The sequence below is a fragment of the Zeugodacus cucurbitae genome, chromosome 5, assembly GCF_028554725.1.
Source record: "Zeugodacus cucurbitae isolate PBARC_wt_2022May chromosome 5, idZeuCucr1.2, whole genome shotgun sequence".
NCBI lineage: Eukaryota > Metazoa > Arthropoda > Insecta > Diptera > Tephritidae > Zeugodacus > Zeugodacus cucurbitae.
The window spans coordinates 53,194,517-53,213,803 of NC_071670.1; the positions used below are offsets into that span (position 1 = coordinate 53,194,517).

At 35.8% G+C, this 19,287-nt stretch overlaps 7 protein-coding genes across 12 annotated transcripts; 3 read left to right on the plus strand and 4 right to left on the minus strand.

Moving 5' to 3' along the window:
• Positions 1–101: 101 nt before the first annotated feature.
• LOC105210540 (DNA-directed RNA polymerase II subunit RPB1) lies at positions 102–7,138 on the minus strand. The gene is made up of 9 exons (XM_011181563.3): positions 6,660–7,138; positions 6,067–6,591; positions 5,046–6,002; positions 4,379–4,979; positions 3,385–4,124; positions 2,945–3,319; positions 1,768–2,869; positions 1,505–1,693; positions 102–1,440 (listed from the first exon to the last, which is right to left on the minus strand). Exons 1-9 carry the CDS (start codon positions 6,735–6,737, stop codon positions 338–340), a joined length of 5,670 nt encoding a protein of 1,889 aa, XP_011179865.1. The 5' UTR covers positions 6,738–7,138; the 3' UTR covers positions 102–337.
• A 271-nt stretch (positions 7,139–7,409) lies between these two features.
• Positions 7,410–8,226, plus strand: LOC105210538 (transmembrane protein 242). Its single transcript, XM_011181561.3, has 3 exons — positions 7,410–7,598; positions 7,667–7,905; positions 7,962–8,226. The coding sequence occupies exons 1-3, from the start codon at positions 7,529–7,531 to the stop codon at positions 8,091–8,093; spliced, it is 441 nt and encodes a 146-aa protein (XP_011179863.1). The 5' UTR covers positions 7,410–7,528; the 3' UTR covers positions 8,094–8,226.
• Positions 7,983–8,984, minus strand: LOC105210539 (uncharacterized). The gene is made up of 3 exons (XM_011181562.3): positions 8,697–8,984; positions 8,605–8,638; positions 7,983–8,547 (listed from the first exon to the last, which is right to left on the minus strand). Exons 1-3 carry the CDS (start codon positions 8,821–8,823, stop codon positions 8,211–8,213), a joined length of 498 nt encoding a protein of 165 aa, XP_011179864.1. The 5' UTR covers positions 8,824–8,984; the 3' UTR covers positions 7,983–8,210.
• A 141-nt stretch (positions 8,985–9,125) lies between these two features.
• On the plus strand, positions 9,126–10,743 carry LOC105210533 (tRNA (cytosine(38)-C(5))-methyltransferase). The gene is made up of 2 exons (XM_011181554.3): positions 9,126–9,292; positions 9,348–10,743. The coding sequence occupies exons 1-2, from the start codon at positions 9,232–9,234 to the stop codon at positions 10,310–10,312; spliced, it is 1,026 nt and encodes a 341-aa protein (XP_011179856.2). The 5' UTR covers positions 9,126–9,231; the 3' UTR covers positions 10,313–10,743.
• Positions 10,306–11,109, minus strand: LOC105210535 (V-type proton ATPase subunit e). Its single transcript, XM_011181555.3, has one exon. The coding sequence runs from the start codon at positions 10,998–11,000 to the stop codon at positions 10,743–10,745; it is 258 nt and encodes an 85-aa protein (XP_011179857.1). The 5' UTR covers positions 11,001–11,109; the 3' UTR covers positions 10,306–10,742.
• A 297-nt stretch (positions 11,110–11,406) lies between these two features.
• Positions 11,407–15,233, plus strand: Ly6g6d_0 (uncharacterized). 4 transcript variants are annotated; one of them, XM_054232282.1, is made up of 5 exons: positions 11,407–11,596; positions 11,666–11,973; positions 12,038–13,141; positions 13,201–13,315; positions 13,369–15,233. In XM_054232282.1, exons 1-3 carry the CDS (start codon positions 11,539–11,541, stop codon positions 12,128–12,130), a joined length of 459 nt encoding a protein of 152 aa, XP_054088257.1. In that variant the 5' UTR covers positions 11,407–11,538; the 3' UTR covers positions 12,131–13,141; positions 13,201–13,315; positions 13,369–15,233. The 4 variants fall into 4 exon arrangements, with proteins under 4 accessions (XP_054088257.1, XP_054088258.1, XP_054088256.1 ...); XM_054232283.1 differs by having other exon boundaries at positions 13,381–15,233; XM_054232281.1 differs by having other exon boundaries at positions 12,038–13,315.
• On the minus strand, positions 14,252–19,196 carry LOC105210537 (endoplasmic reticulum resident protein 44). 3 transcript variants are annotated; one of them, XM_011181558.3, is made up of 8 exons: positions 19,023–19,196; positions 18,810–18,885; positions 17,252–17,343; positions 16,774–17,167; positions 16,485–16,541; positions 15,894–16,160; positions 15,630–15,828; positions 14,252–15,403 (listed from the first exon to the last, which is right to left on the minus strand). In XM_011181558.3, exons 1-8 carry the CDS (start codon positions 19,068–19,070, stop codon positions 15,259–15,261), a joined length of 1,278 nt encoding a protein of 425 aa, XP_011179860.1. In that variant the 5' UTR covers positions 19,071–19,196; the 3' UTR covers positions 14,252–15,258. The 3 variants fall into 3 exon arrangements, with proteins under 3 accessions (XP_011179860.1, XP_011179861.1, XP_011179862.1); XM_011181559.3 differs by having other exon boundaries at positions 16,512–16,541; positions 19,023–19,195; XM_011181560.3 differs by lacking the exon at positions 16,485–16,541 and having other exon boundaries at positions 19,023–19,194.
• Positions 19,197–19,287: the final 91 nt, after the last annotated feature.

Consider the following 19,287-nt stretch of genomic DNA (forward strand, 5'->3'; position numbering starts at 1 on the left):
GTTAAAGCCAAGGTTTATCCGATCTTTGAGACCGCTGAATGATAGTAGGGACTTCGAAGAGCTTACAAAACATAACCCCTAAACAGAAAAAAAACTCGCAGTGCGGTTTATGAGCTCATTTATATCTCAAATATACGTCTTACTACAAATGACTGTAATACAATTATAATTTGATTATACATTGAAGTTGAACAATTAGTCTTAAATGCTATATAAAATATTTTCATATGGATATCAAAAAGAAATAAGTAATTTTATAACCATGGTGTTCAGCAAGTGCCATGTGTGGCACTGCAACAACTCCCTTAACCGCACAAATACACTTGTTACATTCAAATTAGTCATCACTCTCCTCGAATGTTGGACTACTCGGTGAATATGCCGGGCTGGTTGGACTGTAGCCCTGTGATGGTGCCGTCGGCGAATACATCGGTGAGGTGGGCGAGTAATTGCGCGCCGTCGGTGTGTAGGTCGGCGATGTTGGTGAATATTTGGTGCTACTCGGTGAGTAGATCGACATGTTGGGCGAATAGCGTGGACTTGTGGCCGAGTAACTGGAGCCGGTCGGACTGTATTGATTGGCCGGTGAATGCTGCGGTGAGCTGGGCGAATAGAGTGGCGATGTTGGTGAGTACTTGGGCGAAGCCGGCGAGTACTGCGGCGAACCGGGTGTATATTGTGGTGAACCAGGTGAGCCGTCGTAAGATGGTGATGGTGGTGAATAAGTTGGCGAAGTGGGTGAATATTTGACACCTGTTTGTGAATATGCCGGCGAAGCGGGCGAATAGTGTGGTGAGGCTGAATAATTTGGTGAAGTTGGTGAATATGATGGTGTAACCGGCGTGTAGTTGGGTGATGATGGTGAATATGACGGTGACGTCGGCGAATAGCAAGGTGAAGTTGGTGAATAGGATGGACTGGAAGGTGAATAAGACGGAGATGTGGGCGAATAACTCGGTGAATTTGGCGAGTAGTTCGACGATGTTGGCGAGTAAGCGCTGCCCGGCGAATACATATTTGTGCCACTGCCCGAAAACGATGGACTCGACGATTGGTAATTCGAAGTCGGCGAATAGACCGGCGATGTTGGTGAATAACCGCTGGTCGATGGTGAGTAGCCAGTCGATTGTGGTGCGAAATTCGGTGTAGTTGAGTAACGTGGACTTGTGGCCGGATACAGGGGACTTGTCGGCGAATAATTCGGACTGGTTGGTGAGTAATTGGGTGAAGCAGCACCCGGCGACGAAGCGGTATAGTTTGGACTTGTTGGCGAATAGGATGGCGAAACGCTCGGTGATGGTGGTAGATATGGTGACATCGATGGGCCAGGTGAGCTAGGCGATGAGCCAGGATGTGCGGGCGACCAACTTGGTGACATGCCCGAGGCATCGGAGGCGGCCGATGGCGAGAAACTGGGACCACCAGGTGTCATGCCACTCACTAAAAATAAAAATCGCATTCAAATTAAGTATGTTAATTAAAATTAGTTAGCAAAGTGACTTACTTTGTCCAGATGGCGAGAAGTAGCGTGGTGTGCCACACTGTACCCAAGGTGTCATAGGTGGTGTCATGCTTGGCGTAGCACCGGCGCCAAAGAACATAGCCGAACCACCAATCATGCTTGCGCCCAAGGTGCTCGGTATTTCAATGCCGTAGCGACACTTCTCAGCATCAAGCAGCAAATCGAAACAACCTGTAAATATGTATGAGAGGTGATTTTGTTTATAAACACGTTGTATGAGTTTCACAGCAACGGTTTTCACTTACCCGTGCCCATACGTGGTAATTGACCCATAATAATGTTCTCGGATACACCTCTCATAGGATCGGTTTCCGCATGCGCGGCGGCATCCATCAACACATCGACCGTTTCTTCGAATGAGCAACGCATAAGTGCGCCAGTATCCTGTCGATTGATACCGTGACGTGTGATGGCCATCAAGTGACCCTTGGCTGTCATGACGTCACACAACAAGGCCAAATGACGATAGTTCACGTACAAACCGTAGAACTGCAGCACAGCATTCATCTCTTTCTCGACGGATTTACGCACAGCCTCTATGCCCAACACTTGGAAAATTTCACAAATATCGTTCGACGATGTACGCACCGGATCCACATCACGCTCAGAGAGTACTTTCATCATGGAAGTACCGTCAGTTTCCAGCAACCACTCACCAATGGCCTTAAATTCACCCGTCTCCGTGATGATTATACGCTTCTTACTATCCGTTTGTGGCAAATGCATGTACACCTTGCCAATGGCTTCGATACCCTGCAGTGTCATGTCCGACAGCATATTCGCCTCGATGCAACGCAAGAACATATCGTCTTCCATTTTATCAACGGCTTCATCTTCATCCTGGAACTTGGTCTCTTCATTGTTCATGATACGTATGCGTAGCACCAGCTTGTCAGCGTTGTCATCATTGAAAATACAATTCAAATCGTCACCGAAACCAGCGTTGATCTTCTCGGCAATTTGTTCCATAGTCAATTTCTTATCTGTCATACGTTTGCGATCCAATTCGATACGCAGCAACCATGGTGAAATGCGTGTCGGATCGAAATCGGGCATCTCATAGTAGACATTCACGAATTCCTGATCCTCGGAGATGACAGTTCTTTGCGGATCGGGATCGTAGTAGATTGCAGTGTTGGCCGTTACCTTACGCAGTGTGGTGTGTTCCAAACGACACAACACATTCTTGGCCTTCTCGGCATCACGCGCTGCACCACCCGTAAGGAATACCGTTAGTGAGGGCGCTTTTGGTTTTTTGGAAATGTTAATGATTTCCTTTAGACGCGGCACACCCAATGTTACGTTCTTCGACGACACACCAGCAAAATGGAAAGTGTTGAGTGTCATCTAAAATTGCATGCAAATACACAAATAAATAGAGTGAGTGAGATAATTTAAGCATCCCGCAAGGCGTGTTCTTACCTGTGTGGCAGGTTCACCCAAACTCTGTGCGGCCAAAGCGCCCACCATTTCGCCGGGATTTGCTTGCGCTTGCTGGAAACGTGTTTCAATTTCACCAATCAACCATTCGAACGCCTCGGCGGACAGACGGAACTCCTCCGCCACATATTTCGTGCAAAGCGTGGAGCGCACCAAACACTGGAACAGCAGTGTGGCGTTCTCATTGGCCTGTTTCGAGAGATGATCATTGCCCACCACAATGACGCAGCGTTGCAACAAGTCACGTACGCCATTAATTACACGCAGCGGCGACAGATCGGTGGGCATGCGCTTATTGATGTGGAAAATCTTTTGCACATTCCAAATCATGCGCTGCAAATTGCAAGGCAATACAACCTAGAAGGGGACAAGACGGTGGTAAATATATATCAGAGTTGTTGCAGTGAATAACGGCATCCTACCTTAGAATCACCATTGGGGAAAATCTCACGCAACGCTTCGCGATCGCGACACAACTGATCCCATTCGATTTCCAATTCGGGCAACGCATTGCCGCTCTCACTCAACTCTTTGATCACATCATCAGTGAAAACTTTACGCATATAACGCTCATTGGACCAGTCGAATTTGAAACGTTTCTCAAATGCTTTGTTCGACAATTTGACTGTTGGTAAATTCTGAAACTCCACAGTTTCACCAGCCAAACCGTCCTCGCCGTAACGCAACTGAATCAGCTGACCGACCGAATTACGCACTGTACCATCGTAATTGACCATCACAGACTCCATAGCCTTTATGAGACGACGTTGAATATAACCAGTTTCAGCAGTCTTTACAGCAGTATCGATAAGACCTTCACGACCACCCATAGCGTGAAAGTAGAATTCGGAAGGAGTCAAGCCGGCAAGATATGAATTTTCCACGAAGCCACGTGACTCAGGACCGTAATCGTCTTTGATGAAATGCGGCAATGTGCGCTTACGGAAACCGTACGGTATACGTTTACCCTCGACGTTCTGTTGACCCACACAAGCAATAACCTGTGAGATATTAATGTTAGAACCTTTCGAACCCGACACCACCATAGCCTTTAAGTTGTTGTATTCAGTCAAAGATTTCTTAGCAGAACCACCAGTTTTGTCACGAGCATCGTTCAAAATACGATTCACCTGATTTTCGAAAGTCTGACGCAAGGTATTACCTGTAGATTTGAGTAAAAGCTTATTAGAACAAGTATTCAATAAATTATAATAATAAATAAAAAAAAGTATAATAAAAAAATTATAATAAAATAAAAAAAAATATAATAAAAAAAAATTATAATAAAAAAAATTATAATAAAAAAAAATTATAATAAAATAAAAAAATATAATAAAATAAAATAAAAATTATAATAAAATAAAAAAAAATTATAATAAAATAAAAAAAAATTATAATAAAAAAACCACCACATACCGGGTGTGGGCTCCAACTCCATGTTATGCGCTTTTTGAATGACGTTTATGACATCGTCTTTGGCTTTCTTGATGGCCATCTGAATTTCGTTATATGTCTGAGGATCGGCAATTGTGTCACCAATACCGATACTGTGACCCTCGAGCAATAGCCAATTATTGATTACAGTCTGAATGTTACCGTAAAAACGACCGGCGATCTCGTGACCCAATTCCAAGAAACAAATATGCAGCAGTGAACCCGCCGATGTACCCAGTGTTTTTTTACACAAGATACCCATAATCAATTCACCGTGTTCGACCATGACTTTCGTGTCACCGGGTGAGATCCATTTGTATGGGCCATCATCTTCGTCATCGGGATGTGTAGAATGTGTGCGTATCATGTTTACATTACCGGGTATAATCAGTGAAAATAATTGTTTGCCCGTCCATAGCGGACGTGGTTTCAATATGCATGGTTGTGGCACTTTGCCATCCCATGTGGGTAAGAACATAAGAAGATTCATCATTTGTTCGCGCGTAATGAAGACATCACGTTTTGTCATTTTACGTACAGCTGTCAAAGTATCCTGCACAATACCCATGACGGGTTTGTTAGCCTAAAAAATAAATTTTATATAGAAATGACACTCACAATTATGTTTTTAATAAACGTTAGTACAAACCTGTGGTGTGATAATTTGACGTGGTGTAACGTGTATATTCTCCACCTCAGCACGCGTTTCCATCGATTGCGGCACATGCAAGTTCATTTCATCACCATCAAAATCAGCGTTATAGGGTGAAGTACAGGACAAATTCATACGGAATGTAGACCAAGGCAATACTTTGACACGATGCCCCATCATACTCATCTTGTGTAGCGTTGGCTGACGATTGAAAATAACCAGATCATCGTCGCGTAAATGTCGCTCTACTTTGTAGCCACATTGCAAATGTAAATCTGATGGTTTTGGATGGAAACGCAAATCTATACGTTCGCCATTGTCACGTACAATATACTTGGCACCGGGATATTGTGAGTTACCACGACGCACCAATTCCTGCATACGATCAATATTGAAGGGAGTGACTAGCTCTGGAAATGTTAAGTTCTGCGCAATGGAACGTGGCACACCGACTTGATCGATACGCAAATTGGGATCTGGTGTGATGACAGTACGTGCCGAGAAATCGACACGCTTACCCATCAAATTACCACGAATACGTCCTTCTTTGCCCTTCAAACGTGCTTTAATGGCTTTGAGTGGTTTTCCAGATTTTTGCATAGCACGCGGCATACCAGGCATGTCGTTATCCACTAGCGTGGCAACATGGAATTGCAACATTTTTATATTCTCTTGTATAACGTGCGCTGCAGCACCTGTGCCTTCATTCTTTTTCAATTCATTGTTGGCCTTAATGATATCGGCCAACTTATGTGTTAAATCGTCCTGATTCTTAGCAGCACCAAACATAACAACAGCTGGTCGCACGGCTAGTGGTGGTACCGGCAATACCGTGACAATCATCCAATCTGGGCGTGCATATTTGGGATCCATACCAAGTATAAAACATTCTTCGTCAGTGATGTGTTTTAAAATTTCCCAAACACGTTCGGCGGTAACTATGATTTTCTTTTCCTGTACGCATTGAACAAATTATGTAGTTATATTAAAATAAACATGTTTCTTTTTCACTGTTTACCTGTGAATCCTCGTTCACATGTTTCCATTCGGCGGTTAACTCTAAACCGCTACGTCTCAATGATGGTTGATAATGACCGCAACCGCCATGTCCTTGTTTTTTATTAGGATCCGCTTGTTGTCCATCTTTTGCCATATCCATATCCTCGCCACCCTCGCACACAGTTTTACCTTTACACAAGTCATATACATAAGCGAGTCGCTTACGTGGCTGTCCTTTGGATTTCATAACAATTTCCTTTATTTTTGGATTTTGTGGTGATACTAACATTTTAGAGCAGTAAAAGCACACACAACGTAATATTTTAATTGTCTTTGTTATAAAACCGATATGAAAAACTGGTTTTGCCAAATCGATATGACCAAAGTGACCCGGGCATTCTGTCATATTACCAGCACAGGTTTGACAACGAGATGTTCTGTCTATTACACCTTGTCGTGGGTCCATTAGACCACCCAACTTTGGTCGACCACCCTCCATGGTCTCGGCAAACTGTACGCCTCCTTCTGTAACAGACATGCGACGCTATACGGTTCAAAGAAAGTTAAAAATTAAAATTACAACGAAATTTATATGCTTGTCTTGATACTTACAATTTCATCAGGTGATAAAATACCGAATTGCACACGTTTCACTTGCCGTATAGGCGCCTTGGAATCGTTAGTCGCCATTTTTTAAGTAAAATTATCTTTGAATAGTAAAAAGACCCTTTTTAAAAACACATAAAACTTGTTTCTAAAAAACTAGCGCTCCGCTGAAAACTGAGACGTGCCGCACTCAACACAATGTGTCTCTTCTACAAACGCCTCGTTCGTTATCGACGTCGCAGTTTCTTCTGGTGAAATTTGCGAATTTTTCAAACACTTTTTAAAGTTTTAAAATCCACATGTGTGGTACAAAAAACAGTGCGCACGAGTGCAGCAACAGTTTAGCTGCTGTTTTTACAAACTTTTGTTTATATTTTTCGAGAATTTTTCGCTTTTTCAAATGATAAAATTGCAGCACGCTCAACAGAATATATTTTCCCGTGGCGAAATGAAGCGAGAGTGCGTGTGTCGAGTGTTTCCCGCGGCCCATGGTCGCTACTTTTATATGTGGAAAACCCACAGAGTTGTATTTGTTTTATTTGTTTGTGCCATTAGAAATCTAATGTTTTTTTGAAGAAATAGATAATAATTTGTTGATAGAAAGCACGTCCATAGGTTGATCAAACAATGAAGAAGTTTTTAATTAAATAAAAGACTTTGAAACATATGTTTGTTTGTAGAAAAATTTAGTAAACATTAATATTAGTGCTAATATTATTATTGTGTAATTGCAACTCTGCGTTTGTCCATATTAATATTTCACTGAACGTACCATCCAACAAATGTAAATAAACATGAATTAATTCTAATAATACATTTAGTACAAGATACTTTAAAAAAGGTGTTTATGAAAACTTCTGAACGTTGATTAAGAAATGTCTGAAATTAAACCAATTTCTGCTGAACCGGCTATTGCCGAAAAAGACTCCAAATATAGAATGCAAGGTTTGAGACATTTTATTTGACTAAACGCATGTTTGACCTTTATCTTCTCTTATGTCACGGCCTATTAGCGGCTGCGTTTCTTGGCTTGGTTGGTGGAGTATCTGCCATATTTGGATTTTCTAAAACACTTGGGAAAGCAAAAGAATCACACAGTAAATTGATAGAGAAAAGTGGACGAGAGGCCGGTGTCTTACTTGAAGAGGGTTCTGCGTTGGCAATGCGCGCTTTAGGTTGGGGTACTTTATACGCAGTCATAGGTACTAGTGTCTTTTGTTATGGTGTTTGGAAACTATCGGGAGCAAGAAATGTGAGTTAATAAAAAAATGATTGAATCGATATTTATAAACTTATACCAATAAACAGATGGAGGAATTTCGATTGAAAATGGGTAAAGGTTTACCCAGAATTACGAAAGACACGCCACCCACCAGCCGTACAGACTTCGAATCGCTGACAGACTTAATGAAATACTTAGGTTCGGGATGTAAGGAATAACTAAGTGTACACATACATAAAAGTAAAAAGGCTGCTATATTTAGGAAAATAACAAAAAAATACTTACCAGTGTTTTTAAAAAGAGAAATACATTATTTAGTTTTGGTAAAATAAAACTTATGAAATCTCTATATTTGCCAAATTTTCCTCAATTTTAATTTCTTTTTTTATTAAAACATTGTGCTCGCATACCTCTACAAGATTTTTTAGCACATCTTGAAATTCCGCGTAATCTTTTTCCATAAATATATAGGCTTTTTGACGAAACTCGATTGATTCGTGTATAAATTTTTGCAGATCCGGCGCCTTCTCTAAATAATCGCGATTTTGTTTAGACAAAATAGATGTGTCAATAATCGGATGTGACTTCAATTTGAACGCCTTTAGTTGTTGAATGGAATCTCGCCATAGTGTACTCCACTCTTTGATTTCTGCTCTCAAACGTTCCTCATAGCTGAGGGATATGGAAAATGTTTTAATTATATGTCAATATAATTAATAGTTTACGTACCTCTTCACTTCATCATCTTTCTGTTCTTCAAGGTCTGGAATAATAATTTATTTATTTTGCATGCAAAACAACACATACAAATGCATACATACCATCATTTAAAGTTATATTGAAAATGCTTTTAGTGGCGTTTGTATGTTGCGAAACTTGATTGATCATAGATTCATCTAGCTCCAGAGTGGTCTCTGCTTCCGTATCTGTTAAAATTGGGGCTTGCATGTTTGGATTTTAGCGATTTAATAATAAATAAAATACAAAAGAAAAATATCAAACTATTGTTGCGCCTTTTTCGAACACTCTTCTTCTTGTTAATGCTAGTCGTTTACCACTGAACTTTAATACGAGAATAGTTCCATGAGTGGAGAGTAGACATCTTTGAATAAATTTCAAATTAAAATTATAATTATTATGTTTGAAATGGTTAAAAAATAAATAGGTTAAACATTTTTTATATGAATAATGCATATAGGTTACTTTATTTATTTAAAAAACGAAAAGTGCACAACTGAGTAGACCACTTTTTGTGCAACTGTTCTCAACACTAATTGTGAACTAATTAACTTCTTATTTTAATAAGAAGATATTCGTTCCCGATACTATTTTATTTGTAAATAAAGGACAATAAACATGGAATTTCGTATTTTAGAACTTTTCAGTGGCATTGGCGGCATGCATTATGCATTTAATAGTATGTATTTGAATTATGCCATATAAAACATTCATTACACACCTTGTTCTAACAGCATCTGGATTGCCTGGCACTATAGTCGCCGCAATGGACATCAACACACATGCCAATGCAGTATACGCCCATAATTATCCATCATCTGTAGTATGCAACAATAATATACAAAGTTTAACGCCCCGGAAAATAGAGAAGATGAACGTAAACATGATACTTATGTCCCCACCCTGTCAGCCTCACACGAGGGTTGGCAATCGATTGGATATAGCTGATAACAGATCGGATGCTTTACAGCATATTTGCGATTTGCTACCACAATGCCACAACATAGAATACGTACTGATGGAAAATGTCAAAGGTTTTGAGGTGTCCGAAGCGCATAAACAATTTATTGAAACATTAAATGCTGCAGGCTACAGTTGGAGAGAATTCATACTAAGCCCAACACAATTTGGCGTACCGAATTCTAGAAGTCGATACTATTGTTTAGCACGTAGAAAAGACTTCTTATTCACTGGTGAACATATTTTAGAAGAAATACCAAATGAATGTGGAGTTCCGGGAAATGGATTCAATGAAATATTAATTAGCGACTTGATTGAGCCGGAAGGTGTTATAACTGAAGATTATTATTTATCAGAAAAAATATTGAACAAACGTGTCTGGTTAATGGATATAGTGACTACAGAATCCAAAAAGACAATGTGTTTTACTAAAGCATACACACATTATAGCGAAGGCACGGGCTCAATATATACGCCTTTGACTAAGAAAGATATGGATTTAATATTTTCCAATATAAAAGAATTAGAAAACTGTAAAGAAAAAGAAGAACTACGCATGGATCTACTAAAGAGTTTAAAATTGCGTTATTTTACACCACGTGAAGTGGCAAGATTAATGAGCTTTCCAGATTCATTCGATTTTCCGAGCGAAACTACTAATCGCCAAAAGTACCGTCTTTTAGGTAATAGTATAAATGTTTACGTTGTTAGTATATTAATAAAAATACTATGCTCCTGAAGAAACTGTTGATATTTATTTGGTATGTGTTGTTAAGGTCCGTCAATAGCTCAATATAAAGAAAAATTAATTCATGTGTATAACATTTAATTAGAAATCACATAAAAAAATGTAAATATGTTCACTAAGGTCCTCTATTTATTAATACATTTTAATAAATATTCAATTAATACATTTTCTGTTGTTTAGTTGAGAAATTCGGTTTCTAAATTATAATTTACATTGTGATTAATTTTTTTTTTTTTTGGTAATTATTGCATTTTATTATCAATCTTGATAAAATATGAGAGGAATGCATAATTGATAAAATGAATCACCAACTTAACACATAATAAATTTTCTAATTAATATGGGAAATAAAGTATTTACATAAGTAATAAGCATAAGTCTGCTTTTGTACAACAACTAGTAATATTTGTACCACAGCCAATTAACCATCCTTCAGTTCACTGCCCCACTCCTTTGCAATCATGTAGATAGTGTTTTGGTTCAATTTTGGTCCAAGTAAAGGATTCATCTGTGCCATGTAACAGCATAGCCAAAACAGCCAGCAAGTCGCTGCAGTTAACATCATAATGCAACGAAAGAGACTTTGATGTGGTCCTTTTGGCGTCATCATTGGTATACCGATGCCAACACATGCCCAGAATGCAGTGAAAAATAATACAGGAAAGAAAGCGGCGCCCATCACTATATTTAATTTATATTCCAACAATTAATTAATGCACAAAGGAAAAACTTTTTCGCGTCCGACGAAAAAAATCAATACACAAAAGAAAATCACAATGACGTTGTCAAAAGGACAAAATAACTGTGCTGCCATAACAATATAACAATTGTAGTAAACATGAACGGCAGATGGTGCTGTACTCTTTTTTGAGTTTATTTTAATGAGGAATCAAAAAACTATTATATAAGTATTTGCATAATTTTTCTTTGCAATTGATATACAAATGATTAATTTATTTAATTCAATCTTTAATATGTTAAAATTTATAATTGAAATATTTATGCTACACTTTGACTAAATTTGTACAATTTTTTCCACTGTACAGAAAAGCGGGCTCAGTTGCGACCCTGTCTTAAGGCGTGGTTTAAATAAAACCCTGTCAAATACATTTGTCACTATTTCGTTAATTGTGTTTATTGTCTATTTGTTGTGATTTTGCCCAAATTGTTTTAATTCCTTTAACTTCCTAAAATATCCTTCACCAAATATAGTGAAAATGGAAACATGGAAGCTTTTCATTGTTACCATTATAGCCATTTATTATATTGGACAAGGTAAGTCGGACCAACACCTGTTGTCAAGTGCAATGTGCCACCGTAATCTCACACAATTTTAACTTTTAGTTAGCTTCGTCAACGGTTTGGAGTGCTATGTGTGTTCCAATCAGACAGGTAACACAGAGAAATGTTTGAATACGATAAAAACCTGTGAACCAGGTGAGGATGCATGCGGTACTGAGATCCGTTGGGGAAGCCAACCATATTTCTCTCAGGGTGCACTAAAACAATACTATGTGTCCAAACGTTGTATGACAAAGCAACAATGCCAACAGCGACGTAAACGTTATATGCAATATTGCACACATATTTGGTATGAGGATTGGTGGTGCCATGAGTGCTGTGTTGGTGATCGTTGTAATTACTTTGTGATTGTAAGTTCATAGATCGCGTCAAACGTACTTCACTTATTAAATTATATACATATGTCCTTTGCAGAGTGGATCAATAAAACAAAAAATAACTGCCGGCACTATAATCGGCGGCCTATTCGTTGTTACGCTACTCAGCGTGTTTACAATGCGGCGTTAAAGTATCTGTGCAGTATAAAAAGATCACCCAAGTGCCTCACAAATTTTTACTACTGAAAAGTAAAAATTCTTAATAAACTAAAATGAAATAAGTTATACACCACCATTAGGAAGAGTGTGCGTATACAACTTTTTATTATTAGATCCACATAAAAAAATCGCAGCATTATTGTTTTCGAATATTATCCGTCCAACTTTTACATTAAGCATAAAGTTATAATTTATTATTATATTACGAACGATATTGCCTTAAAAGGGCAAATATTTTATGGGTTTTACTTTTCAACAAATGTAATGTATTCGTTTTTAGTTTATAAGCTGCATGCTTAAAGCTTTAAGAAAATGCAGTATTTATTATGAAAAATTTAAAATATCAACACAAAAAGAGAATAAAATTATGCTCAGATTTGAGCTTGCACAATTTTTTACACATCAATAAACTGTTGTACAATTAGTAAATTTGTCTAAAAATTTGGGGAATCTTCTTGAGGACTATAATACAATGTACTTCTATTAACTAATTACTAGCATTAAACTATTGAGCATACTTTAGCTTGCTTACAAATTATGTTAGAATATATCGTATGCATTACCACAAATTGTATAATCTCTCGCAATTTTCTACAATTGTCAACTGCCGTTACCAAGCTTTCCTAGCTCCGCAAAGCTTTTATCTTATTTGCATATCACGCAATCTGATTTGTTGATAGCCATTATAACTGGGGCTTGGCTGTCACGTACAATTTGCACATCTTCTATTCCTAGCTTTTTATTGCTTTGCATTCTTTCAACGAATACTTTTCAAATGACTAGAGTATATTTCGGTCGAACTTTGTAACAACCTTTGGGGGTTTCTACAACAATTGGCAAGTGTTTGTGAATAAAATAGGTTAACTGGCGTATTGTCACATCGATATTTGTATGAAAAGAAGAAGCAACGCGATAATCAGACTGACCGCCAAATTGTTTACTACATGCGAGTACTCAAAAAAAAAGGAGAATAAAAAATTCAGTAAATAAAAGTAATAGTACCACGTACAGTAGCAATTTTATATGTCGTTCTCTAAGTAGTTTGTTGGCGTAACGCACAGCAAGCGGTTATGTTTATGGATAAACTGGAGGAGCAGGCATCAACCAGCCGGCAACAACAGACGCACCGTGTCGACATGAATGTGGACTACCAACTGTAAGTACCAGCAATTGGGTAAAATATTTTGTAAAGGGTTTCTCATTTTGTAGCCATGAAAATAGCGAAACGAGCAGTGTCAAAAAGCGCAAACCTTTAGTGGTTAGATGTGTGCACGGACTGGCGAATGGATTTGTAAATGCGATTTATGGATTTCTCAATTCGCGTTTGCTCATGTGACAACCGGCAAACGGCGCCTATGAATGCAACAACAACAACTGCAATATGCATTTGTGTATTTACCTGTATTATTTGTTTATACAAACGTAATACATGTGTATGTATGTATAAAACGAACTTGATAAAATTATGACGAAATTTTAAATATAAACTATGCTCATTTTACAATATTCCGTTGTTTATTTTTTTAAGATTTATTTGATATAAAGTGCAAGAAAATATTTAGCATAAAAATGTACACGTTTATGCGTTATGTGTGCGCAGTTTATTATATAATAATGCAAGAGGTGGCGCTGGATTGCAAAAAGTGGAGAGAGAAGTGTTCTAGGTGTTTGAAAAACATTAAATCTGCGAAAATCACTAAAATGTGTGATTCATATTATAATACAGTTGAACTTCACTAACTCGAAACACTATAATTCAGAAAAAGATTTCGAGTTAGAGAGACTTTGAATTATGGTAGGTCATTCTTATGAAATTTGACTGCTCTTGCCAATTCAAGAGTTTGAGTTATGGAGATCTTCGAGTTATAGAAGTTCGAGTTATGGAAGCTCTACTGTATATGGATTTTGTTTGTTTTTTGTCTTGATGTTAAGCTTTAACAATAGATTGTTGTAGTTGTAAAAGTGAAAATTATTCACAAACAGTTACAAAACTGAAGAAAAGGTAATTTGTGGCACCTAATTTCAGTTAACCTAACTTTGAAAATATATACAAAAACAAAAAATTGTAATAAAACTACAAATAAACAATATGTACAGTTATATAGTGTGACATTTCCGGTATTTATTTAATTTTCAACATAAATACACATGTATGTAAGTATGTATGCATATACTAAACTAAATATGAAATTAAACGTATTCAAGTTATTTCAATCAATCATTAAATGCACATAAGTCATAGCACTGAAAACAGTAAAAAATGGATAATTTAAGTCCATTTACATTATTGTATTTGTATTTGTATTATACTTTTCCTTTTTTTACACAATAAGTTTAATAGCATTATAAATATTAAATACGAAGTTGCATGGGTCTACACGATCACCATTTAATCGATTTAATGATCATTTTTTATTTTTACATATATTTTGAAAAAAAACGCACTTTATTATATTCAAAGCTTGCATACTAGTGTTTCAAAATTTCTAACAAACACACACAATTAATTGTCTAATTAAACAAAAACTTATGCATAAACCTGCTGTTGATTTTTACAATCTCCGTTTATGAGTTCAACTTTAAATTGACAATTCGTAATAAGTATTATAGTATAAGGAAAGTCATTTCATAGCAAATACATAACATACATACATTGGAAATAAATCAAGCGCTTATTTTTCAGTAGTTCTTAGTTTCTCATCATTTTTTTTATATTAAAATTAATACAAAAAATATATAAAATCACAATTGCATTTTTATGTATGTATGTATCTTTTCATTAATTGGTGTATTAAATAAAATAGTTTGCTATTTTTTTTGCTTGGAAAAAAAATATTTAAACAAAACATCTTTCTAAAGCATAATTAATACAATGTAAAAAGCAACAATACAGCAACATTATTTTTGAAAATTTCATACATATTTCTAATTGTTGTTGTTGTATACGAGATTGATTGTTTGATTGAAATTGTTTTGATTTGTATTAAACTGCAGCACTGTCAATTGTATGTCTGTAGCTGTAGCCGAACGTGTATGCTTGTGTGTATGTATGTATCTGAGTGTGTTGTGTTTAGTCTACATATAGCCTAATAACATACTTTACAGCTCATCCTTATGCAATAATGTATAGCGATTTTTCGATGGTCCCAACTTCTTAAAACTCGATTCGGGCGGTGAAGTGCCTTTCATTACGACCTCAGTTTGTACCTCATTGCCAGATGGATCGGGACCGTAATGGAACTCTCTGTAAGAATAAAATAAAAAAAAAAATTAAATTAAATTAAAAAAATAAAAAAATTTAATTAAATAAATTTAAAAATTAAAAAATTAAATTAAATTTAAAAAATAAAAAAAAAATTTAATTTAATTTAAAAAATAAAAAAAAATGTAATTTAATTTAAAAATATATATATAAATAATATATAAAAAAAAAAATTCGAAAATTTCATAAAAATGTTTTGACCACCAACCTGTGCAATTTGCCACTGTACAAATCTTGCAAAAACTGCTTAAGTTTACCAGGCTGATACATATCTTGGAACTTGGGGAACATATACATGTGACGGAATGAATCGATAGCAATCAATGGCAAGTCATCCTCGGATTTACCCAAATGATGTAGGGGATGTGCAAAGCGTTGGCCATCAGCGGTGAGGAAATTGATATTCTCTGCAGCATAATGAAAAATATAATTTTAATTGTGTTTGAAATAAAAATCTATATTATTTTCTCACGTTTCTCATCCAATAACTGTGTCTCAATAATCGCCTTGTAGTCCTTAATCGCATCGGTATCGTCGGGTTTGTGGAAAAGTATCAAAAATGGCAAGCCTTCTTCGGTCAACTCTTCAGCGTTTTCGAATGTAATTTCACGCACCAATGGCACACATTTTTCCTGCACCCAAATTTTCAGCTCATCGAAGTTTTTCAAACTGCCCGTATAGGTTTCGTCGTTTTCATGCGACAGTGCCACATCGGGACGGAAAACAATAATCGGGTGGCCTGTTATGAAAATCGAATATCAGACAAATTACTTATATAAGAATTAATTTATATAACACAGCACACATATAGCCAACACCATAGTTATTGTTTCTGAATGAAAATATAAGCATATCATATATAATATAATATCGGATATATAGCTTATCGGTGTATCTAAAAAAATTAGTAAATTAGCTGGTGGGTTTTCTTTATTAAAAAGAAGAAAAAAATGTTTCAATCCAAAACCAACAAAAAATATTATTAAAGTAGTGCGCTGAAATATATACAAATGCAGTTATATACAAAACAAAAAAAAAGACAAAAACAAAAACAAAAAATTACCTAATGTTAAATTGAAAATCGCATTACCTCGCTTTATATCGCTGTCAGCGTCCACAGCTTACAAAAGTTGTGAGAAAATTGAGAGTTGTTATTGTTATTACATTAATATAGGTGTTAATAAAGATATTGAAACAATAGATAAGCAATTTTTTAGAATTAAAAACCAATAAAAGCAATTACAATTCATGCATTCCTCAATTAATATTAATTAGAAAAATCAAATTAACAAATTAGTGTTGTAAAATTACAAAAAAAGGAAATTTTTTTAACAAAATCCCACACTACTCACCAGGTGGATGCATAGCCTGTGCTGCATCACCAAAACCGACATGGAATTGACAATCCTCCTTCAAATTTGTGGCAACCTTACGGAAAGTATCATACTCCGGCATATCGCGACGATCGAAATAACCGATAATTATACGTTTTCTGGAATCAAGATTTTCCAAATCTTTCAATGTCTTAAACTCTTTGATCGGATCTTCCAACTGCTTCTTGACAAATTCCAAAAACGCTTCGGCGGAGCGTTGTCCACGATATTCACGTTTGCTCAACTGTCCATTGCGTATCACCTTCAGTGTTGGGTATTTGGTTATATGGAAACGCGAAGCTATTGACGTTTCACGATCACAATCAACTCTTCCTAATACTACTTTGCCCGGTTCCGGAAAAGCCTCTTTCACCTAAAATTCACGGAATTGAATTTTTATTGTTGTTATTAAAAACTGTGCGATAATATTTAGATTAGCGTGTGTGTGTGTGATTACCTTATCGGCAGCTTCATTGAAAATCGGCGCTAGGAGATTACTAAAGCGACACCATTCGGCGTAAAAGTTCAGAAAAACCAATTCATTGGAAGCTGTTAACAAGCAAAAAAATACGTGTTTATTAAGTAAGTCATAGGTTAGTCATATATGTAGTTATGAATATGTATGTTTATACATAGATATATACAAACATACGTGTGCACAAATTATTTATTTTATTTCTTGGCATAAAACAGATGCAAAGATAATTATGTTGTGAATAGACAAGGAAAGAGAAAGTTATTTGTGTAAATTTATGCAAATAGGAAACAGTAGAAACGCTTAAAAAATTATAGAGACAAGTTGTTAAGATGCTTTAATATGGATGAAAGAGGGTGTATGCATCTTCGATTTAAACGTACTAATTTAAATATGTACATACATACATGTATTCAATTCTATATATATTTTACTGCAATTCAGCATGTAAATACAATTTATGTATAGTGTATAACAATAGAATATCAAGACTTGTAATTTCCTATATATTTCCGAATAATGTAACAGCTGTTTCAACTTCAGGTACAACAGAAAGAGTATAGTACGATGATCTCAACTTTTATATTATTATTTTTTTTCAATATTTTAGTTTTATTATGATAGTAATATAATTTACGAAAATTAATTACATCTCTAAAAATACTTAAAATGCTACACTACTGCTTAGGAAAAAATGTATGTTGTTTTTAGTACATTTGTAGGTATATTTCAACATTTCATTTCAACCAATATGAGAAATATTAGCGTTTTTCTGTACCATACCTACATATCTATTTCGATAACAACCCAGCAACTAGTTTTTAATTGAACGGAAGGTAGAACATGGAACTTCATTTTTTTTTTACATCAATTGTACATACATACATACATACATACACATACTTTAAAACACTAAAAAGTCGAGCAATTAAAAAACAATAATGATGATAACGGTGTGACGCATAGTAACTTCATTTAACGCCAACGAAATTTATAAAATTGCGACGCAAGTAATTATTTTTAAATAAAAATTGGCATTATAGAATTAATATTAACCACAATGAAACGGCGCATTCTATGTAGGTCTAAACGCGATATACGAAAAAACCCAACAAAGCTGCGATAAGCATAGTTCTATAAATGTACTTTGGTAGCAGTCATATGCCTACCATACTGCAAATTATACGACACTTGGTTTAACAAAACTGGGCGTTTTTTGTCCACAAAATTTTAATTAAATTGTATGAGCTATAGTGTACCGCATCAATTAGACACTTCACATGTAAATATTTATTTACGATAGGTTTGAAATTTATTAGTACTCAAAGTAGTAAAATGTTTACAAAGACAACTAATGAAATAATTGCATTAACGTTACTAACAATTTGATTTTGCCTTTTCGCTTGAACATTGCTTACACAAATTCTAGTATTGACACGTCAAGAGGAATAAAACAAGCGGCGCTGTGATAAGCGTGTCGATCTTCCTTTTCTTTACCTAAAATTTTTCATTTCAAGTTTTGTGCTTAATTTTTACTTACCTAAAGTCATATCTATATTTTCGCTATTCATGTCCACTGCGCCAGAATCGGTAGGATTATAAAACACATAAATTACCTATAATATTATATATAACAAATATACAGTCATTAATGTTATGAATGAATAAGGAAAACTTTCCAGAAACCAAAAAGTAATGCGGCAACAAATCGGCTTAAAAGTACTTGGTTAAAATATTGACTACTATTACTCACCATAAATATTGCTAAGCAGCGACATTTTCGGCTGCTCCAAAACTGCATTTTGCTTAAGTTATTTATTAAATATATATAAATAATTGAAAAAGATTTTGAAAAAGATTTTTAGATGTGCGTGAAAAAAAATCACTAACACACTACATTCGATTGTGTCTCTTTAATAATTTCTTCTTTTCTTCCTATTGCTTTTGCTGTGCTATCCGTCAACTGCTGGCAGCAAAACAATGATGCCTACACGTATACAAACAATTTCCCTTAATAT

What these genes read in the sequence shown, in the direction of transcription:
- LOC105210540 (XM_011181563.3), bottom strand. Translation starts at nt 6,737, where the DNA reads ATGGCGACTAACGATTCCAAGGCGCCTATACGGCAAGTGAAACGTGTG. An exon ending in GTCAAATTATCACACCACAG is followed by an intron (nt 4,980 to 5,045) that starts GTTTGTACTAAC and finishes TTTATTTTTTAG; the next exon opens with GCTAACAAACCCGTCATGGG. An exon ending in CTTCTCGCCATCTGGACAAA is followed by an intron (nt 1,441 to 1,504) that starts GTAAGTCACTTT and finishes TTTTATTTTTAG; the next exon opens with TGAGTGGCATGACACCTGGT.
- LOC105210538 (XM_011181561.3), top strand. Translation starts at nt 7,529, where the DNA reads ATGTCTGAAATTAAACCAATTTCTGCTGAACCGGCTATTGCCGAAAAA. An exon ending in CTCCAAATATAGAATGCAAG is followed by an intron (nt 7,599 to 7,666) that starts GTTTGAGACATT and finishes ACGGCCTATTAG; the next exon opens with CGGCTGCGTTTCTTGGCTTG. An exon ending in AACTATCGGGAGCAAGAAAT is followed by an intron (nt 7,906 to 7,961) that starts GTGAGTTAATAA and finishes ACCAATAAACAG; the next exon opens with ATGGAGGAATTTCGATTGAA.
- LOC105210539 (XM_011181562.3), bottom strand. Translation starts at nt 8,823, where the DNA reads ATGCAAGCCCCAATTTTAACAGATACGGAAGCAGAGACCACTCTGGAG. An exon ending in CAATATAACTTTAAATGATG is followed by an intron (nt 8,639 to 8,696) that starts GTATGTATGCAT and finishes TTATTATTCCAG; the next exon opens with ACCTTGAAGAACAGAAAGAT. An exon ending in AAAGATGATGAAGTGAAGAG is followed by an intron (nt 8,548 to 8,604) that starts GTACGTAAACTA and finishes CATATCCCTCAG; the next exon opens with CTATGAGGAACGTTTGAGAG.
- LOC105210533 (XM_011181554.3), top strand. Translation starts at nt 9,232, where the DNA reads ATGGAATTTCGTATTTTAGAACTTTTCAGTGGCATTGGCGGCATGCAT. An exon ending in CATGCATTATGCATTTAATA is followed by an intron (nt 9,293 to 9,347) that starts GTATGTATTTGA and finishes TTGTTCTAACAG; the next exon opens with CATCTGGATTGCCTGGCACT.
- LOC105210535 (XM_011181555.3), bottom strand. Translation starts at nt 11,000, where the DNA reads ATGGGCGCCGCTTTCTTTCCTGTATTATTTTTCACTGCATTCTGGGCA.
- Ly6g6d_0 (XM_054232281.1), top strand. Translation starts at nt 11,539, where the DNA reads ATGGAAACATGGAAGCTTTTCATTGTTACCATTATAGCCATTTATTAT. An exon ending in CATTTATTATATTGGACAAG is followed by an intron (nt 11,597 to 11,665) that starts GTAAGTCGGACC and finishes TTTAACTTTTAG; the next exon opens with TTAGCTTCGTCAACGGTTTG. An exon ending in GTTGTAATTACTTTGTGATT is followed by an intron (nt 11,974 to 12,037) that starts GTAAGTTCATAG and finishes TGTCCTTTGCAG; the next exon opens with AGTGGATCAATAAAACAAAA.
- LOC105210537 (XM_011181558.3), bottom strand. Translation starts at nt 19,070, where the DNA reads ATGCAGTTTTGGAGCAGCCGAAAATGTCGCTGCTTAGCAATATTTATG. An exon ending in ACAGTTATTGGATGAGAAAC is followed by an intron (nt 15,829 to 15,893) that starts GTGAGAAAATAA and finishes ATTATGCTGCAG; the next exon opens with AGAATATCAATTTCCTCACC. An exon ending in TACAGTGGCAAATTGCACAG is followed by an intron (nt 15,404 to 15,629) that starts GTTGGTGGTCAA and finishes TTATTCTTACAG; the next exon opens with AGAGTTCCATTACGGTCCCG.